This window comes from Alexandromys fortis, unplaced genomic scaffold, assembly GCF_014885135.2.
Source record: "Alexandromys fortis isolate MF-2015 unplaced genomic scaffold, M_Fortis_MF-2015_v1.1 scaffold_207, whole genome shotgun sequence".
Taxonomy (NCBI): Eukaryota; Metazoa; Chordata; class Mammalia; order Rodentia; family Cricetidae; genus Alexandromys; species Alexandromys fortis.
In genome coordinates, this window is record NW_026068106.1 from 2,272,037 (window position 1) to 2,292,756 (window position 20,720).

At 45.8% G+C, this 20,720-nt stretch overlaps 1 protein-coding gene across 1 annotated transcript; it reads right to left on the minus strand.

Moving 5' to 3' along the window:
• Nucleotides 1-3,168: 3,168 nt before the first annotated feature.
• Nucleotides 3,169-20,464, minus strand: Mcm3 (minichromosome maintenance complex component 3). The gene is made up of 17 exons (XM_050124108.1): nucleotides 20,297-20,464; nucleotides 17,826-17,938; nucleotides 17,252-17,460; nucleotides 16,638-16,768; nucleotides 13,970-14,208; nucleotides 13,471-13,579; nucleotides 12,861-13,014; nucleotides 12,420-12,551; nucleotides 11,686-11,894; nucleotides 10,360-10,534; nucleotides 9,911-10,037; nucleotides 8,922-9,072; nucleotides 7,368-7,508; nucleotides 6,175-6,278; nucleotides 5,674-5,750; nucleotides 5,200-5,269; nucleotides 3,169-3,835 (listed from the first exon to the last, which is right to left on the minus strand). The coding sequence occupies exons 1-17, from the start codon at nucleotides 20,372-20,374 to the stop codon at nucleotides 3,637-3,639; spliced, it is 2,418 nt and encodes an 805-aa protein (XP_049980065.1). The 5' UTR covers nucleotides 20,375-20,464; the 3' UTR covers nucleotides 3,169-3,636.
• Between the last annotated feature and the right edge of the window lie 256 nt (nucleotides 20,465-20,720).

The following is a 20,720-nucleotide window of genomic DNA, read 5'->3' on the forward strand; positions in this document are numbered from 1 at the left end:
TTGTGGAAGCTAAGTAAGCACTCTACCAGAGTTGTCTCCAGCCCCTAGTAATTTAGTATTGTGGAACTAGTGGCCCACTTAGTTCACAAGTAACCTGCAAAGATGTAGCCCCATTTTACAGATTACCAAGCTTTTTCTCTAGTTACCTGCGCTGAGTGGCAGACTCAATCCCAGCACCTTTCCCAAACTACTCTGAGAATCACTTTTTTAATCGACATTTCATCCATCCCGGGCCCTATCCATGATGCTCTAATTTCTCAAGACAGGAAAACCTTACTCCTCTAAGCCCCAGAACCTGCTTAGCTACTTCAGATAGCATACCTAAATGTAAGCAGGCTTCTTTGGAGTGAGGAATGCAGACAGCTTAGTAGTCTTTTGAAAGCAATGCGTTTTCAACGTTTACTATTTTATTATGTGTCAGTGCATTGCTGGAATGCTGGAGTCAGATGAGGTTGTGAGCAGCCCAACATGTGCTGGGAACAAAACTCACATCCTGTGCAAGCACACTGCGCACTCTTAACATGAGCAACCTGTGCAGTCCGAACAGCTTAAGAATGGTTTTTCTAATGAGTCCAAGTCAGTGCATTGCAATTGCTATGTCAAGAGCATCTGGTCACAGGCTGAGCACTGTGTACACGCACATGCACACACGTAGCTCACGGTACATGATGCAAGGTCTCTCTCGTGGGCCACACTTGTGCCCGTGCTATGTACTCCAAACTAGGTAACCTACGAGCTTCCAATCTCCCATCTCCACCTCCCATTTCACCACGGGAGCGCCCAGGTTACAGGGAGGCGTCAGATCTGGCCTTGTATAAAGCTTTTGGCAATCAGCTTAGGTTGTCAGCGTTGCATGACCAGCTTTTATCCAGAGCCATCTTCCTGGTCCCCTACACAGCACTTTTAGGTGTCTGCCGTGGGTTCTGCCCAAGGCCTCTAGACAATGACATGATGGTGTCCTTGGTACTTACATCACCGTCTTCTACCTTTTAGCTAAGCAGGAGACGGCCAGAGTGGCCCGTGCTCAATGCTCGTTGCCCTCCCACACTGTGTCTGTTCCCCCAGAGGTGGAAACAGTCTCGCTGAGGAACCTTTGAGATTTCTGGAACAGACCATTTGAGACCCCTAAAAACTTGAAACTTTCCTTTACAGAACTACCCATCAGCTGCCCCCACCTTCCTCCTCTAACCCAGTCTCTTTAGTCCCACAGCGATTCCTGCACCAACTGCAGCCCACTGTGTGATCTCTGCCTCACTGCCAGTACTCACACACCCTCTTTTGGCCTGCGCTCTAATTTTGGCTTCATAGAACTTAGGAGCTCAGATCTGTGTGTATGCTGTGTGTGGGGGCGGGGGGAGGGAGGGAAACCTCACCAATAATTTTGCCCTCATCCTCACACCAGAATAAAACATTGGCATGAACAGCTACAGAAGCTTCTGCTTCGAAGCTTCAGGAAAAATAACCCCCAACCAACATGATGTACCCCAGGGCTCATCTGCCACCAGACACAGCTTAGGTCTGTGCCACCCCAAACACATGCTTTGTGTTTATAAGAAAATATAAAAGTTCTTTGAAAAGTGGCCAGGTGGTGGTGGTACACGCCTTTAATCCCAGCACTGGGCAGAGGCTGGTGGATCTGGTTCAAGGTTCAAGGCCAGCCTGGTCTACAGAGTGAGTTCCAAGACAGGTTCCAAAGCTACATGGAGAAACCCTAGAAAAAAAAAAAGATAAAAAAAAAAAAGTTCTTCGAAAGCTACTCTACAGAGAAATTTGTGCTGGCCCCGCCAACTTCTGTACACACTTAAAAACAAACAAGTGTCCCAATGCCAGGTAACTGTGGAAGTACCCTGCAAGGCTACAGATAAGAACCATTTTAAGTTTCTGACATAAATCATCAGTCCTCTAAAAAGGAACCTTGGTTGAGCCAGTTTCCCTGGACTTCTGGAGGCCGATGTGTTTATTTAGCTTTTCCAAATCAGCAGGGCCTGGTGTGCACAATCTGTTTTAGCTGACAAATAGTTTGTTGAGGAAAAAGCTACAGGACAGAAATAAAATCCCCAAAAGAGATCACAGCAGGCTGCTGCCACCTTGTGGCGACCTGATGTAAATGCAGAAGCTAATCCTGCAAATGAAATTAAATATGCATTATAAAAATTGGGGAGATCAGTTTGGAGAGTTCTCAAGACACCAAAAGTAAAACTACCATATGACCCAAACTTTTGCATCCTGGGCACACACCCCAGAGAACTCCACACCCATACAAGTGGGGTAGATACTTGTACCCCACATTGATTCCATATCCTACCAGAGGTAAAGCCCATGTTTACTGCTGCTTTATTCACAGTCAAAGAACTGGAATCCATTCAATTGTCCATCAACAGATGAACAAATAAAATCTGAGGTATATAAAAAATAAAGTAGCACTCAACTCTAAGGAAAAGCAATCATAAAATTTGTAGGAACACATAGAACACATAAGTGGCATCACAACCTTGGAAAAAGAAGCACATATTGTCCCTCACATATGGAACCTTGTCGGTGCACAGGTGGGTGGACAGGAGAACAAGGCTGGATGCTGAGTCACGGGGAGGACTAACGCATATGAGTTCTTTCTAGTTTAACTCTGCCATGACGTTTTCTTTGTTGGTGGTGGATTAAGTGCATAAAAATAAATTCAGTAGTGAAAGCATAGAATTAGAGTGACCTCAACAGCCTCCCTTCCCAATGGCTACTCTGAAGGTAGAGAAGTTCACTGAGCTGTATAGTCTTTGGGTCTAGCTAATTTCAGTGTGTGATTTTTATTTATTTATTTTGCTGTACTTTTGAAGACACGGTCTCTCTTTGTAGCCCTGGCTGTCCTAGAACTCACTCTATAGACCAGGTTGGTCAGCGTATGATTTCATTTGGAATGTTTTTAGAATGGAGTTAAAAAGAAAAAAAAAATCTTCAAGGAGGCCGGGGCCTAAGAGACAGCTCAGAGGGTAAAGGTGCCTAGGTGCCTGCTGCCAAGACTGGTACCCGGGTTGGATCCCTAGAATCCACATGGTAAATGAGAACCAACACACACGAGATGCCCACTGACCACCACACAACACATGTACCAGCACCAACACACACACACACACACACAGTTATTATTTTTAAAGCACAGAATACAAAGTCCACATGTATAAAATAGTTCTATTTACTGGGTGTCAATATCTCGGATACTTAGGTGAACAACACATATTACGTTTTAGTCTAATTTGACTGCAAAGAAAGCTTTCTCCAATCCACCTTTGTGATCTGCTTGAGCCACTCTTGCAAACAGACCTCAAAGCTTGTCCTAAAGTGCTTGGGGGTGGCGCAGGAATTAAAAACACAAGCAATAAACACAAAAAACAGTTGTGCCCCCAAACCCAACAAGTCCTGAAATAACTTCCATGGTTTAAGGCCGGAAGGTGTGTGACCAGAGTCCTGGCCCCTGCCCTCTCCCCGCTCTAGCCCACAGCAGCAGCTATTCTCAGAGCGTCCACCAGGTCCCGACAGCCTCCTCACCCACGCTCCGCAGCTTCCATCACTATACAGTTACTGGAGAATGGAGACAACGGCGGGGAAAGGGCAGTCCTTGGCAGAGGGACTTCATATATGCCCTGCTCAGATAAGGAAGATGATGCCCTCAGACACCATGACCTGGTTGTCATCCTGCATTCTGCTCAGTGATGCATGGATCTCCTCTGAGGAGAAGGGCTCTTCTCTATCCCGATTGATGGATTCTGTGAGGTGGCTCATGCCCACAGACTGTGCGTGAGCTTCTCGGAACACATCCAAGAGGGCCGCCTTGAAAGCCTTCAACCTGCCCAAGAAAGGAAAACCATGAGCAGAGAAGCCAGGCACACTGCAGCACCTATGCAATAGCAGCACTAAGGAAGCTGAGGCTGGAGGAACCCTAAATTCACAAGCAGTCTGTACCACATGGTGAGACCAAGTCTCAAACAAAATTATCAACACAAACCTGAAGCTCTATGGAAAGCTTAGATATGAAGCATTAACGTTAGGGTTTTCCCAAAAGTCTAAGCAGCTCTCTTTAACGCTAACCTACACTGCTCACAGAGCTTCCTGCAAGTCAAACATGAGGGGGCTGGTGAAGCCTGGAGGCTGTTGACGAGACCGGCAACCCTGCACACCGCACAGTAGATCAGTTAGCACAGTATCTGAGGGACAGTTTATTCACAGTAATTAAAGAGCCCACACCTCTCCGCCAGTCTAGGAACCTTACCATGCCTCACGAGTGTGCCGTGCAACAAACCTAAGTATGTTTCACCGTAAATAGAGTGACAAGGAACCACCTCAATGCCGTTCAAGAGCTGATTTAAGAATCTATATATTACCAGACAGTGGTGGCGCACACTTGGGGGGCAAAGCCAGACTGATCTATATGAGTTTGAGACCAGCCTGGTCTACAAAGTGAGTTCCAGGACAGCCATGGCTGTTATACAGAGAAACTCTTTCTTAAACAACAACAAAAAAAAAATCTATACATCAAAGTAGGTGAGGGGGCACATGCCTTTAATCCCAGCACTGAGGATGCAGGGGCAAGGGGGAATCTGAGTTTAAGGCCAGTCTGCTTTGTATAGTGAAGTATTTTGAAACCAAAGACTCTACACACAGCACCCCCTGGAAATCTGAGTCGACCCAGAAAGCACAGGGTTCAGTGACAGTTTCCGGAGCATGGAATTACAACCAGTTTTAGTGTTCCTCTCTAAATATTTTTCTACGTTTGACTGCATGGTGTTCTGTATCTTCTAACAAATTAGCCTTAGCTATGGAGTTTCTTTGCTGTCCAGTAAACATTAAATTTCAGGGTGAAAAATATTTTTCGAAGACCTAGTGAAAATCTGTGTCAAATCAAATAGACACAATTACAAGAAGCCAAAGCTAAGATACAAATCAAAATTTGTCCTTGGTGAATTAAGTCACCTCTTCTTGATTTAAAAGTAACAACTTAATTTCCAAAAAGAAAGTACAGAAAACCAGCCGAGAACTGCAACTGTCACGGGCGTTCAGACACCGGCCTGACTTTGTGAGCCTGGCCTTAGGAGCAGTGGAGTGTTGTAAAGCCCTTGGGGTTCTAGCTCAGCTCGACAGAGGCGGCTGGCACTCTGCCTGGAAGCTGGTCCCCCAGCAGCAGGAATTCCCAAGCACGAGCAGATGACTCACCTGGACTCGCTCAGCTCCACTTTCTGGGATTCCGTGGTCTCCTGAGAATCGTCGGTCTTTGGAGTGTACACTTCAGGAGAGCAATGCAGGGGTCAGGGAGACAGCAAGGTGAAGCCATTTCCAGCAACACTGAGAAGCCACACCCTCCCTGTCTTGCTGCCTCCCATGGTCCTTACAGGGCCGGGCAGGATAATAAATACAGGGAAATCCCCCATGGGTAGAGGAACTGAGTAAAGCAGGAGACCTTCAACGCATTATCCAGGATGCTTAAACCAGGCAAGGCAAAGGGTCATATAAAATAAAGGAGGAAGCCAACAGCTAAGTTAGGCTTCTTTTCTTAAGTTTGCATTGGTTTTCCCAAGGCTCTCTTGAGACAAATGTCCTGGTCACAGGGTCTCTTGGAAAGTTAATGAGAGCTCACAAGAAAAGGCAGCACAAACTGCAGCTGGAAGATCACGAGGCATGCTCACTCACCTTGAGGCATTTCCTTCTCAGCTTCACTGAAGTCATAAGGGTCATAGGACTCCCCATCCGCGGCATCGGTCCTCCTCCTGAAATAACCATAGCAGTCAAGAAACTGACACGGCTTCAGGGAGCTCCATTTTGGGGCTCTGACCACATGCACACCAGAACAACGCACAACCAACAAGAAACATCGGAATCACTCAGGCCTGACCAAACCACTGTATTTCCTGAAAGACATTCTCCAGGCCCTGCTACCCAGTGCTCTGGGTCCCTGATACCAGCCTAATAAATGATTGTGCAGGAGGGGAAAAATTGCCTTAAGAACATCTGATGACCTAATGATAGCATCACTTCTGCTACTCAGCATCCCTTATAGGAAACCATCCTGAACAACACAGAGGCTCTCCTCCCACTCCTGAAACCCTGCAGGGCCGTGAGGAACCCGCCGCCAACAATTAGACTCTCTCCACCCGACAGCTTCTCGTCTCACTTCTCAATGCCCCACTGTACCTCTTCTTCTTCTGTTCGGGGTCTTCCTGACTCCTCTCCTCTTCATCTTCCAGGTCTGACTCATCCTCACTTGGCTTCTTACGTTTCTTCTCCTTCTCCAGAACCTAAAACCAAACCAATGGACATCACTGGTGCAAAACTCAGTAAGGAACCTTGAGTCTCTTCTGCATCACCAGCAGAAATGACTTCCAAGTATCTAAGACTTACCTCTCTGTCCTCCCCAGTCCACATCCTAGGACCAGAGGCAGGAGAAGCTTAATTAGCCTCTCACCAAAACCAGGAAGCCTGTCACAGCAGGTACCCAGGTTCACTGAGTAAAAAGGCATGTTTGGGGGTGTCCAAATCATTATGGTTAAGGGGAGAATAATCATTTCTTTCTTTCTTTCTTTTTTTTTTTTTTTTTTTTGGTTTTTCGGGACAGGGTTTCTCTGTGGTTTTGGAGCCTGTCCTGGAACTAGCTCTTGTAGACCAGGCTGGTCTCGAACTCAGAGATCCGCCTGCCTCTGCCTCCCGAGTGCTGGGATTAAAGGCATGCGCCACCACCGCCCGGCTGAGAATAATCATTTCTTTATAGACCAGGTATTTAGTTGAGATTCAACACAGCTCCTGACGTTGTAAGCAGAACCATAGCTCTAAACCCCCGAGGTCTACAGCTCTTCAGATGAGCAGTAGCAACGGCGACATGGCTCACCTTATTTACCTTATTTCCTCCCCCTTTATTAAAAATAATTTTTTTCACAAAATATATCCTAATTATAGTTTCCCCTCCCTCTGCTCCTCCCAGTTCCTCCCCACTTCCCTCCCATCCACCCAGATCCACTCTGTCTCTCACTAGAAAAGAACAGGCTAAGAGATAACAATCACACATGACAAAATAAAATATAACAAGCCATCATACTGAAGTCGGAGAGGGCAAAGCAATAGAATGAAGAGTTTCCGAGAAAAGGTCCGCGAATCCAAGACCCAGTCATTCAGCACTCAGGAATCCTACAAAAATACTACACTGAGAGCTGTAACACATACGCAGAGACCCTGGTGCAGATCCTTGCAGGCCCTGTACTTGCTGCTTCAGTCTCTGGGATCTCGCATACCCTTTACACAGCTGATTTAGAGGGCCTTGTTCTCCAGGTGTCCTCCATCCCATCTGGCTTACACTTTCTGCCTCCTCTTCCGAGGGCTGCCTGAAAGCTCACCTTCTTGAAGTAAGCATACTGAACCAGCTCCACAGCTTCCTCTGCATCCTGCAGCTCCACAGTCTTGCTCATACGAGCCTTTGCATGGGCTGTGGCCAGCCGGATCAGGGTTTCCAGTGTTCGCGCCGTAACTGGAGATGTCTAGGGAAGGAAACAGGAGGGAATTACTTCTGAGGGAACATGGAACACCATGAGCTTGGAGTTTATCGACACTCCAAGATCCAATTTCGGTGTCGCGCAAGAGTCTGGTGAAATCTTCATGTGCACTAACAGAGCTAGACAATCCAACCTGAGGGATCGACCAGCACAACATACTGACAACAGCACTCAATTCGTGCCCCAGTGAGCAGGTCCTCGACACAGACGCACTGAAACAATTCCTGCACGGGGAAGAGTGGGGCTAAAGAAAGGAACTATTTAGTATGGAAACAAGTGACCTGTGATCCCTAGGGAACCCATGGAGAGCCGTGGGAGAGCAGGTTTAAGCTAAGTAAGAACTTGTTCCTAAGACACAGTGATGTCCTGAGCATGCTATCACAGGCAGAGGGGGGAGGAAAGTACCAATAGAACCCAGAGACAAAACACATATTAGGAGACAGTTAGGTCTGTCACAGAAGCAGGGCTTTGAACTGTGGACTCTCTCCTTTTAGTCCTGTATGAACTATATTGTCCCTGGAAGATGCAGATAAATTCAAGGGCCGCTCTACTGCTCTGAATCACGGGCGCTCAACTTCTAGCTATTCGGAGCATCACTGACATTCACACCCCTCTAGAGACTTTCATTAGCAAAACCTACTTCTCTTCACATCTGGACTCAAAATAGCCCTTCACGCCCATGCTCTCCTAATTACCACACTGGGTACGTGATAAATATATGATCTTCCTATCTGCCTTTCTGCCTCCTCCTCAAGCCTGAACCCTCACTCAGTTCCTTTCCCACTGCCTGTGAGAGTGGAGACGAGGCCATTCCCTGGAATCTAGCCATGGTTCACCAGGGGAGATTCTCACTACATCTGAGGTCTTGGTTTTCACCTTCTCCAGAAAAGAGATAATTAAATGTGTGTTAACAAAGCCCTTCAGACCAGAAAGGACAGTCAAACTAAAAATCCCAGGTTCTGAACAGGAATGTGGCTGAGTGGTGGTGGTGGCAGCAAACACCTCTAATCCCAGCACTTGGGAGGCAGAGGCGGGTGGATCTCTGTGAGTTAGAGGCCTGCCTGATCTACAGAGGAAGTTCCAGGACAGCCAGGAATAGACAGAGAAACCTTGTCTTGAAAAATCAAAAAGAAACAGAAACATATTTTGAAGGCTAGAGAGATGGCTCAGTGGTTAAGAATACTGGATGCTCTTCCAGAGGGCCCAGGTTCAATTCCCAGCATCCATGTGGCAGCTCACAACTGTCTGTAATTCCAGCTTCCACACAGACCAAAGAAAAAACACCAATGCACATAAAATGAAAATAAATTATAAAAAAAAAAAAAAACCTCCCTATGTTCCCAGAGAGCAGGATCCCCTGCCCTCACGTTCTAGGACCAAAACTCTCTGTGCACTCACCCGGGCAGTATCTGAGCTCATGCTGTCCTGACTGCGCAGGCGCGAGTATTCTTCTGCAATGTAGGCTGCAGACTCTGGTGTCAGGACGGGCTTAATGATTTTGGCCACGTGGATGTATTTCTTCATGAAAGCTGCACTCACCATCCTCTCCCTGGATCCAAAAGAATGCACGTCATTTTCCTAAGCCATCTTAGGCAATGATTTAAGCTCTTGGAGAAGGCCAGGACCCATGGCAGTGCAGAGATAAGCCCAGAGCCCACCACCAGAAAGTGAACACAGGTCCTCTGGAACTGCCTTTGTCCACTGTAACATCTCTCCAGACCCTTGCCCCCCATTTTTGGAAACAGTATCACTATCTATCAATAGCTGGCTTGAAACTCAATTGTGTAATTGAGCTGGCCTCGAACTCACAGAAATCCACTAGCCTCTGCCTCTTGAATGCTGAGATTAAAACTATGTACCACCACACCTGACAACAGCCACATTTTGTAGGTGGGAATACTGGCTCAAGAGAAAAAAAGTCAACTCAAATTCAGCACAATTATGTTTCTTGCTACAGCATTGCCAAACAGAGCTACTGGAGTTCACATAAACTCTGAGACCCAAACAAGTCTCTTCTACTCAAATTCACTCTCCAAGACTGATTGCTACCTACTAACAGTCACCAAAAACTACCACAAAGAACGAGAGGGCACCTAAGGGGACCAATCATACACCACTAGCACTTGGGCATATTGTCGAAAACAATTTTGAGTCAGGTTATCTGTAATCCAGGCCAGTTCCAAACTGAATGCTGAGACTGTAAGTGTGAACCATGCCTGGCTCTGTCAAAACTTGCTATCTCAGGAAAGATCTGACCCTGAGCTAAATCACCCCAGCCACGTGCAAGGCAACCGGCAAAGACAGATGGTTTACCTGCAGACCCAGAAAAGAAAACCTAGTGGTCAACAGCTCAGGTTCTCTTAAGAGAAGTTAAGAGGGGTGCTCACTTTTTCTTCTTGCTCCCATGTAGAAGCTTGTCATGCTTCTCATAAATCTGGGTATCCTGCTGGTCCTCCAGGGCAAAGTCGGGATCATCTGTGGCCAGGATATCCACTGAACTACCCAACGGCAAAGCTAGGAAACACAAGTTGAGAAAAAGGAGATTAAGGAGTTTTAGCCAAGTCAACTTGCCTCTTCTATAGCCAAAGACCCAGGAGGAAACAGACACGTGGACTTCACAAATCAGAAGATACTGAGAAATATAGCAGAATGCAAAATGAACAGACACACTCAACCCCAGTGAGCAGTAAAGTAAGGGGAGAAGGACAGAGATGTTAACCCAGCACGTTAACCCAGCACAGAACAGCCAACGCCCTGGGGCTGGGCCAAAGGTATGGGGCAGGGGGATCTGTCAGGCCCTCTTCCACAAGCCACCCATGCTATTCCATGTTCTCACCATCACCATCCTGCTCCCCTGGGGCTCTGTACTGGTGCATCCTAAGGACGTGGTCTGAGATTTCCCGATCCTGTTCAGGATCCATCTGATCCAGCATGATGAAGAGCAGGTCAAATCGTGACAGCAGCGAATCCTGCAGCCCAATGTTCTCCATAGGAGTCTTATACTGATCATACTGGAGACCACAAGAAGACAATCAGGTAGAGGCGACGTCAGTAGGAAGGACATCAAGGGCAAATCAATCTGGGGGTGGGAATATAAGGCTAGGCCACATAAAATACAGCAGGCAAGCAGAAAATACATAGTGGAATATAGCTCAGTGGTCCTTGCCTAGCATGTGTGAGGTCCTGGGTTCAATCCTCAGGAACAGTGCATCAATATGGCTGGAGGGAAATGACTCCTAGCTGTCCTCTGCCCTTCGCATGCATGCTGCACTCAAAACTAAATTTCTGTTCTGTTTTCAGACAGGGTTTCTGTGTAGCCCTGGCCATCCTAAAACTTACTATATAGACAAGGACAACCTTGAATGCACAGAGATCTGCCTGCCTCTGCCTTCTGAGTCAGAAACCAGCCTGGTCTACACAGTTAAGTTACGGGACAGTTAGAGCTACACAGAGACCCCATCCCGATAAACAAAATAAATAAACACATACATATATCACTGCTTCCTTAACTATCGATCGAACACTCAACATCAGGGGATTCACAAAACCTCTCCTTAGGAGCAGGTTTCTGGATGCTCGGTGAGCGGGAGTTGACAGAAAACCCAGCATAGGATGATTGTGAGCAGTCTCTGACAGTGCTGGCTTCAGCGGCTCCACACTTCAACACGGCCTTCTTCCCTGCACACTTGTGCATTCTCACTGTATGTGTTGTCACGACTCCACACCAACACTGCCCCAAAGAGCACGGCTCAGGTCTGAGAGCATTTAGGAGGTAGACTGCTATTACTGCACACACAAAGTCTCTCTCCTAACATTAGAGAAGCATCATGACCTAACAGAATACTCTTGAAGGTTTCCCAGTGTCAGCTGAATGGCTAGCCAGCAGCCAAACAGCAAAATCCAGGTTCATTCCCAGGCCATATGTCAAAAACTCAGGTGGAGAATGATAGAGGAAGACACCCAACATTGACCTCTGGCCTACACACTTGCAGGCACAGACATGCGTACACAAGTTATTCTGTTATACAGAACTGGGAAGAATGACAGTAACAAGAAGAGTTGTTTTTGATTTACTATTCCCCTATAATAAACCTCTCAGCCCAGTTATTAGGCAAAACCAAATTAATCCAAGAACAAAGGTTATAGGCCAGATTCCACTTACCCTGCCATAGACCGGATTGGCAGCTGCCAAAACACTGCAGCGGGCATTCAGCCGAGCATGAATGCCAGCCTTTGCAATAGTCACTCGACCCTGCTCCATCACCTCGTGGATGGCTGTACGATCCATATCAGACATTTTGTCAAACTCATCGATGCAAACAACTCCTCGGTCAGCCAGGACCATGGCACCAGCTTCCAGGCGACGCTCCCCTGGGAACAGAAGAGGTAAATGTACATGGCACAGTCTAAGTCAGAGGACAGAGAAGAATCCGGGTCTTTCTTTCTCCGAGGCACCTGTCACCACAATGCGGAAGAACACAGTAAAGAGCCTCAGCTGTGGGACTTCACAGGAAACCAGGCAGTGTTACTTCTCAGCTCCACCCTGCAGAACCCTCCCTCACAGGAGCCTCTCAGCTGCACTCGCTTCGCTCATCTCCCTCAGAGACAGCCAACCAAAGCTCCTTTACTGCTCTTCAAGTCTTTCCCCCAATTTCATTTTTACCTTCTTCCTAAATTGTTTTCCCCTTTGCCATCATTCAAGCCATCTTCTAGAAGACACGTTTAGCAACAGAGACCTACAGCCTTCAATAACGGACCCACTTTGCCAGCACACTCAGTCTTACAACACCTCACTAAGCTTTCAAATAGTCCCAGCACAAGCCAGCGCCCACAGCCAGCCTGGAGAGTCTGCTCACACTCATGCTGGGCCCCAGCCAGGAAGCCTCATGCCCTTACCTGTTTCCTGGTCTGTAGTGACAGCAGCCGTGAGACCCACTCCAGACGAGCCCCGGCCAGTGGTGGGAATGGCCCTGGGAGCAGTGCAAAGCACATACCGCAGAAGCTGGGATTTAGCAACAGAGGGGTCACCTACAGAACAAGGCAGTGGTGAACCTTGAGGAAAGTCCCCACATACCCCAGCACACTTCCTGGCCAAGTCCCACAGTAACCTGATGTTACTTCTTTCCTTTTTCCCATTCTCAGAATGCAGTCTAGGTATAATACATCAAGAATTTCAGGGATCATTTTTAAAAACATCCATTTTAGCCTTCTGCACTTTGATGGAACTGAAATATGATCAGCTGTAGAAGGTACAATCTTATATACACACGGTTTTACAGCCCACTCCTCAAGGTAAAAAAGCCTCCTTATATATGAAACACATCCCCAGCAACATACCTATGAGGAGAATATTGATGTCTCCACGAATGTGGCTGCCATTTTCGAGCTCTCGTTCCACCCCTCCCAGGAGCAAACAGAGGATTGCCTTCTTGACATAGTCATGCCCATGAATGCTAGGAGCCAACGAGCGGGCCAACTGGTCAAACACATCCTACAGGAGGAAGAACCAGAATAAAAAGCCTAGTGAGACCCAGCAGGGTTTCTGGAGCCCACAGAAAATATAAACTCTTTTTATTCCAAAATAAGAAGTAAAATCACAGATGGTAGTGTACACAAGACAATCAGGAGTTCGGGGACACCCTGGGCTACATGAGACTGTCTCCACAGGAAAACTAAACCAGTTATATGAAAGGCTCCATGGTACACTGATATTTTAACTCCTACACTCTTATTTGCATTAGGTTTAACTGGACAGCCGAGCAGACAGAACAAGTATTACCAATCAAATGGCAAAAAACACCCTTAACTTGCCAGCGGCAACAAAACTGGATGTTAGTAAGAAATACTTGAGTGGAAAATAAAATCCCACCTTCTTCCAGATGTGGCACAAAGAAGGCCACACAGGACACAACACTTTCCAACCAAACCCACCCCACTCTTCACTGACCTTGGAACGGGCTTTACTGAACTTCTTGATCTTGGCTATGTCTTCGGCAGAGAAGGCAGGCTGCACGTCCTTGCTCATCTGCTTCACATTGCAGGCAATCAGGACAGTCCTGCAGCACAGCAAGAGGAAGCCCGCTGGACCCCAGCACCACTAAGAGTTCTTGGTCTATTAAACTAAACGAGAATATGGGAGGGGGGGTTCCTGAACCTAGATGAGCTCTTTGTCCGTGAGCCATAGTGAGGATGGAATGCCCAACAAACAAATGTGGATGGAAAGGAGGCAGGGTGGGAATCCCAGGCTAGGCTGGTCCCAAGGCTGTATTTGTGTCACCATGACTCCCATGTTTGGCCTAGGATGGCCAACATTCCCAGTGCTGTATGAGAAGGAGGAGGTACTAGAATCGGGCCATCCTACTAGCAGGCAGTGAACACTATCCACCAGTTAAGTACTGCTGGGACAGAAACTGCCAACGGTGCTGCAGTCCACAGCAGATCCTTACCTGAAGGTCCCTGAGGTGTAGCCGCCCTTCTTCCCTGGAAGGCAGCGGTAGGTCCCCACCACCTGTATACTGTCACCGGGTTTCACTTTATCCACCAGATCGTCGTCTAGAATGACATCCACAGAGCGAGGAAGCTGACCAGCGGGGGCCTTCTCAGGCATCTCCTGGATGGTGATGATCTGGTGGTCCTTGTAGACAGACAGGCCATACTCTGTCTCCAAGGGGTTGTTCTCCTCATCCTAAAGAAGAAAAAAAAAAAAAAAGCCACAGAAAAAGTCATTTCAGTCTTGTCTCAAAAATGTAGCATTCATCTAATGTGGAAAACATCTTTCAGAGAATTTGAAACTTTACCAGCTAGAATCATGATAAGTGTATGCATCTCTTACAGCTTTCCTAGCCTAATCCCTGAATTAGTAACAAACCAAGCAACGAAAGGGTCAGTTTTCACCAATGGGACCATGGCTGTACTAACACCTAAATCAAAATCCTGACTCCCCGTACTGATGCTGAATCTGTGATTACAATTTGATGCAGTTTTTCTTCTTTCTTCCTTTTTCTTTTTTCAAGACAAGGTTTCCCTGTGTAGCCCTCACTGTCCTGGAACTCACTCTGGACTTGAACTCAGAGATCCATCTGCCTTTGGCTCCTGAGTGTTGTGTGCACCAGCATGCCCAACTCTAATGTAGTTTTTCCACTTCCAAGAAATACCCAAGAGAAATATGCACCAGAGCTACTGACTGCTTACAGCAAGCAAAATTAAAGACAATAGGTAAATACATGTGGCAGAGTCACACAAACGAAAACTGTGATAAGACACACACTTGTGATCATACGCAATGTTACGCCAAGGCTGATCAACACAAGAACATGTACACAGCAAAACAGGCAAAAGCAGTCGTTTGCAACCTGTGGCTTGTGAGCCCTTTGGGAGTAACAACCCTTGGGCAGGGGTCATCCGGAAAACACACATTTTACACTACAATTCATAACAGTAGCAAAATTACAGTTATGAAGCAGCAATGAAATAATTTTATATTTGGGGGTCACCACAATATGAGGAATTGTATTAAAGGGTTGTACCATCAGGAAGGATGAGAACCACTGGGCAAGAACACCTCCTGTTAAGATGTCAGGGTTACCAGGCATGGTGGTCTACATGCCTTTAATCCCAGCACTTCAAAGGCACAGACAGGTGACTCTGTGTTCAAGGCCAATATGATCTACACAGTAAATTTCAGGACAGCCATGACTATGTAGACACCAGTATAGCACAGCCTTCAATAGGGACTTCTACTTGCTGGAAAGTTTGCTACTCACTTTACATGTTGGTTATATGAGTACATATAAAATAAATCTTATATTTTTATAAATATTTATATATTTATCTGCTTATAAAATCTCAAATAATGCACTTAAAGAGTTTGTAAATATATATGAAAACTATAAGTTCATTAATACATGTATTATAATCATATAGTATAGCTATAATACAAAATTATATATTATATATAATATATCAATAAGTGATTATTAATATATAACATGCAGTAATACAATTAATGTGTGGCAATAGTAACCTGCTGTAATTATACATTAACCTGCTATATACATTATATATAATTATATGTAAATATCCATTATATATTGATCATAGTATATTAATCTTTATTGTATATTAATATATTTTATGGTAGATTACATATTCATGTTATAATTATATGCTATATAATACACAGGTTATATATAATTATTACAATGTATTAATATATACTAATCTTCCACAAAAAACCATTAAGGTGTGCTTCCATTATATGTGAAGTTCTGAAAACCACAAAAGCCAAGGTGTGCTTACTGAGTGTTCACTATGTGCCAGGGACTGTGCTACAACTTCATGCTCTATCATCAGCTTCTCAGAGCCAGTACTTTCTACTTCCCAGACAAAACTATTTCCTAAGAGGTATCCTGTGATTAAATGAGTACAGACATCAAGTAATCAATCTTAATGATCTCTTGTCTCCCTAAGAAAGTTATCTCACCCTGAATACTGTCAAGAAAGCTTTTTACTGTCTTTTTCCTAAATCCACTGAAATATCAGAAGATTATACAATAGCATCAAATAATAGCAGCATTTTCCATTTTACTTTTAGAAAGCACATTATATAATTGTTACAACTCTGTTAAAATACCTGTCACCCAATGTGTCTCCTCTTCAGCCTTCTATAGTTCAACATTTCTCAATTTTATTCTGTATGTGTGGTGCACATACCATACACGTGGAGATTAGGTATGGCATCAGGTATCCTGTTTCAACCAGACTAGCCGGCTAGCAAGGAAGCCTTTAGGAATATCTATCTATCATCTCTTCTCTCCAAAGGCAGCTGGGTTAGCAGGCATTCATAGGTATGCTTGGCCTTTTACTTGGGTGCTGGAGATCTGAACCCAGGTCCTCATGCTCGCAGAACAAGTACCAACTAAGCCAACTCTAGTCCCTAACTTTGGTGGGATTTCTATATTAACTTTATCTAGTATCCCATCTTTCTTCAGAATTAATCCTTATCTCACATTATCTACTTTTAGAACAAAGACTCCAGATATTCTACAACTACTGGAATTAAAACAATCTTCTTTGACTCCGAGCTCCCAAGGACCAACTGGTGCAAGTCCTCACCTTTGTGGGATACACAGAACTGGACGGGAAAGCCACCAGAGTGGTGAGATCAGAGTAGCGTCGCTCTATGGTCTTTTTAGTAGCAGGACAGTAGTGAACACTGCGAACGACTTTGGGACGAACTAGAGAGCCTGGGAATGCAAAGGTATGTATAAAGTCACACAGCGGCAGACACAGGAGGGCTCTCAACCCATGCAACGACTCTACTGTGTTCTTCCAATTATGTTAACCTATTTCAATAACACTTGTCATTTATTTGTCTTTACATTTACACATAGGGTATCAGTGTATCCATGTAAAATTTTAAGTACCACTGATGTCAATTAAGGGACAGTTCAGGGTTGCAGTAAGTTTGGAAGAGCCAGACTCTTCCAGCTTCGGAAACACAGAGTTCTGATACCGCTGATGGTATCCAGCTGATGGTATTCCAGTCCCCGCCCCCAATTGCTGTGGATCCTGAGGTCCTCCACATTCTACCATTTAATGTCAATACTTCACACTTCTCTGAATCTACAAGTTCCCCAGCCCCGCTACAACTCTTCTGGTTCCAGGACCTCCTAAATCTCTATCCTACCATTTCCTTAGGATCCCAGCACAGCCTACAACCCACTCACATTTGGTAACAATGCCTTCCACACAGACCACACAGCTGAGGAAGCAGGAAGTGAGCGTCCGGGGAGACACGTGCTTTGAGCCAAAGCTGCCTTCTAATCCTATGTAGAACTCCTCATACTGTTTGGCATAGGTAGCATCGATGGAGGCCACGAAGTCCTTCAAGGCCCGCTGGAAGGCAACCAGCTCCTCGAAGGCATTGTTCAGGAGGCTGCATAAGACCAAGACAAAGGATCATTAATTACGCAGAGTTCAGGAAACTGACCCTCGAAACAAGAAAAAACAGTCTTAGGTCATTATGAGCAGTGAAAGAAAACCCCATTTCTACTTTGTATAAGACTCAGGAAATACATCCGAACTGACATTCACTTCGGTTCGTCAAAGATGTAAAAATGGTACTCAGCAAACGCTGGAAGATGGGAGCACTTAAGAGCAAAATGTCCACCATCTCCTCTCTGTGAGACAACAACAGCCATGCACTCCAGGTCTTTCCAGGGAAGCCTGTTCCGGTCTAAACAAGACGACGCCTTTCTCAGCCCAAAGCAGGCTATTCCTCTGCAAACCATCACCACTCACCGGTTAGCCCTCTTTTCATTTTTCCTGCGCAGGTCGTTCACACTGACAATCAGCCGGTACTGGTTGTCACTGATCAGCTCCCGGACCTTGTTCTGGTAAATTCCCTGGTCTTCCTGTGGAACAATTATGACATATCAAAAACAGCTACGCAACTCAAAGTGTTTTGGAACTACTGAAATTCAAAACTGGTGACTAACGGGGGGTGGTGGTGGTGGAGGCGGCGGCAGCGGCGCATGCCTTTAATCCCAACAGAGGCAGGCGGATCTCTGTGACTTCAAGGCCAGCCTGGTCTATAAGACCTAGTTCCAGGACAGGAACAAAAAGCGACGGAGAAACCCTGTCTCGAAAATTCAAAAAACAAAAAACAAAACAAAACAAAAAAAACTGGTGACTACCAATTTCTTTCATTCACTAGCCTCGGATTTCACCTACAACCTACTAGGAGATAGCAAGCTTGGATTTCCAAAGCTTCCAGGAGGAAATACAAAGAGGAAAAGTTTTGTTTAGTTAGAACTCAGGTGGGGCATTGGAGGTAAACTGCAATTCCAGCACTCCGGTATTTGAGGCAGAGATCACCGCTGAGTTCAAGTGAGGCTACAGAGTAAGACAACCAAAAGAACAAGCAAGCTAATGGGTTTACAGCGAGAATCTGCAAAAACTGGTGCAAGAGGGGGGAGTGAGAATAAGGCCGGCCTGAATCTAAGTGACAGCCAGATAGGGAAGTGTTAGAAGGTACCTGGAAAGCGGTGGCAGTCAGAACACAAGCAGGCTCAGCAATGGGGTCTGCAGCTGTGCCTAGAACTTGGGGTACTTAAGGACATAGTGCACGAAAGAAGGGTGGTCATTTCTGAGTTCTCATTCTTTGGTGTGACATACTTCTGTCTTTCAGCTACAGGATAGTCTTCCCTAGGTTATAAAGGCTTCCCCCATCATGGAACAAGGTCTAGGCCTTTCTGGACAAGGAAAATACACCGCAGTCTACATCAATAGCACATTATTAACCACTGACAGATCCATTTGTAAAGCAGTTACTGACTGTGGGGATACTATTTTATGTCAGAAGATATCAACACTAAGCTACTCAAAAGTCCTAAGTGGGGAATTGGGAGCTACTCGAAGTCAACACCAATGAAGATGACAATGACCACCAATTAAGTCACATATAAGGATACCAACATACTGGTACTCATCATTTGTCTCAAACGGTTGCCAGGAAGCAAATGGCTCTATACAGCCCTTTCTTCCTGCCCAGCATCCCCTATCCCATGCGGTCATGATCAATATATGTGGATATTTTAATTGGGACTCAAAATGACTTACCTCTTAAAGAGCAGTAAGTGAAAAAAAAAACTCGCTAATATGAAAATTGCATCTTAAATTCTTGACATGTCTGATTGCAGACTTATTTCAAAAACATGATGTATATTTCAAGCATACATAAAAATGTAAATTAAGTACTCTTAAAATTCAACTTAAAATTGCTTTTCATTGATCGACAAACTTTCTGTGTTCACCAACATCTTGTAGCTTTAAACTCTGGGTTGCACAGAAACCTCACTTTACCTGCACACAAAATACTTTTGGTCTGACATCAATAAACAGTCAGATTGGTGGAAGGGTCCCCCACCCCCCAGCAGTAACTCAGTAACTAAAATCTGAACACTCTGAGCCAGTTGCCACAGCCCTCGGTGCACCCTGTGGGCAGTACCTCCTCCTTTTCATCCAATTGCTAAAATGGGCTTGACCAATTTGTTGACACTGGACCTTGAACAAGCTGGGTCCTCACGAGACAAACTAGAGGGTTTTGAAGGAAACTCTATCGACTAACCAAGAAAAGTTTCAAGAAGAATATGTAGCTCAGGGGAAGACCGCAAGCAAAGGGTCTTGGGGACCACCTACATCATCACATAAAAATTAAAAATCTCCCATGGGAAAAATTCATTGACTCATTTAGAAAAAAAAAAAAAGACATGAAAATAGAAGAAGGGGATCAGCGGGAGCAAAAAAAAAATGAAAGAGGGGAAGAGAGGGTGATGGGAAGTGAATACAGTCAAAATGAATTATTTATGAAATTTCATAATGAAAGTCATATGTAAAATTAACTTATGCAAATTTAAGACATAAAAAAATATTGTTTTGGAGGAATAATAGCAATAATTAGAAGAAAAGAAATCAGGAAGTTGCCCAGCAAAAAGAAGCACCAGAGGCCATGACCCTCGGCAAAGATATCAGGGACTGAACCCTATCAGCCAAGTTCAGGTTAGCCTCGGGGACCCCAGTCGCCGGACGCAGGCTAACTACTGGGACCTCATCAGCCGGACCGGGTCATCCGCGGTGACTCCAGCCGCCGGGCCCAGGCTAACCACAGAGACCCCATCAGCCGGGCCGGGTTACCGGCAGACACCGCATCAGCCGGGCCGGGTCATCCGCGGGGTCCCCAGCACCAGCCAGGCCGGCCGCCCGAGCCTCACCTCGTCATCCAGGAAGTCCAAGTAGTCTCTCTGCGCCTCCCGCAGCTCCACGTCGTCCAGCACTACGGTGCCCGCCATACCGCTGCCCCAAAATCACCAGCCGCCAAACAGTGCCGAAAAAACCCGCGTGTCTCCGCCCTGGCGCGAAAACTTCCCAAGTTTTCCCGCCACGGAAGTTTACGGTGGAGGGCGCGGGGAGCCTAAACGCGTTATGATTGGCTGATCCTCCTAATTTCCGGATTGCAACTGTCCAATAGCGAGGTTCTTCTTGTTCCGGTCTTCCCCTCGATACCTGTATTGGAGAGGCTGGCCTCGCTTTCTCCTCCCTAATAGAAAGGTTGTCCAATGGAGCAGAGAGGAGACTCAAGACCCGCCCCCCGATCATTGAGCAACAGGAAACTTAAAAGCACTGCATTCTGGGAGT

Bases quoted from the DNA above. Each gene is read 5' to 3' on its own strand.
- Mcm3 (XM_050124108.1), bottom strand. From the start codon at position 20,374: ATGGCGGGCACCGTAGTGCTGGACGACGTGGAGCTGCGGGAGGCGCAG. The intron at 14,209-16,637 runs GTGAGGACTTGC...TTTCTTCTTTAG, and splicing joins GTTCTGTGTATCCCACAAAG to GATGAGGAGAACAACCCCTT. The intron at 6,279-7,367 runs GTGAGCTTTCAG...GTTTGGTTTTAG, and splicing joins AGTATGCTTACTTCAAGAAG to GTTCTGGAGAAGGAGAAGAA.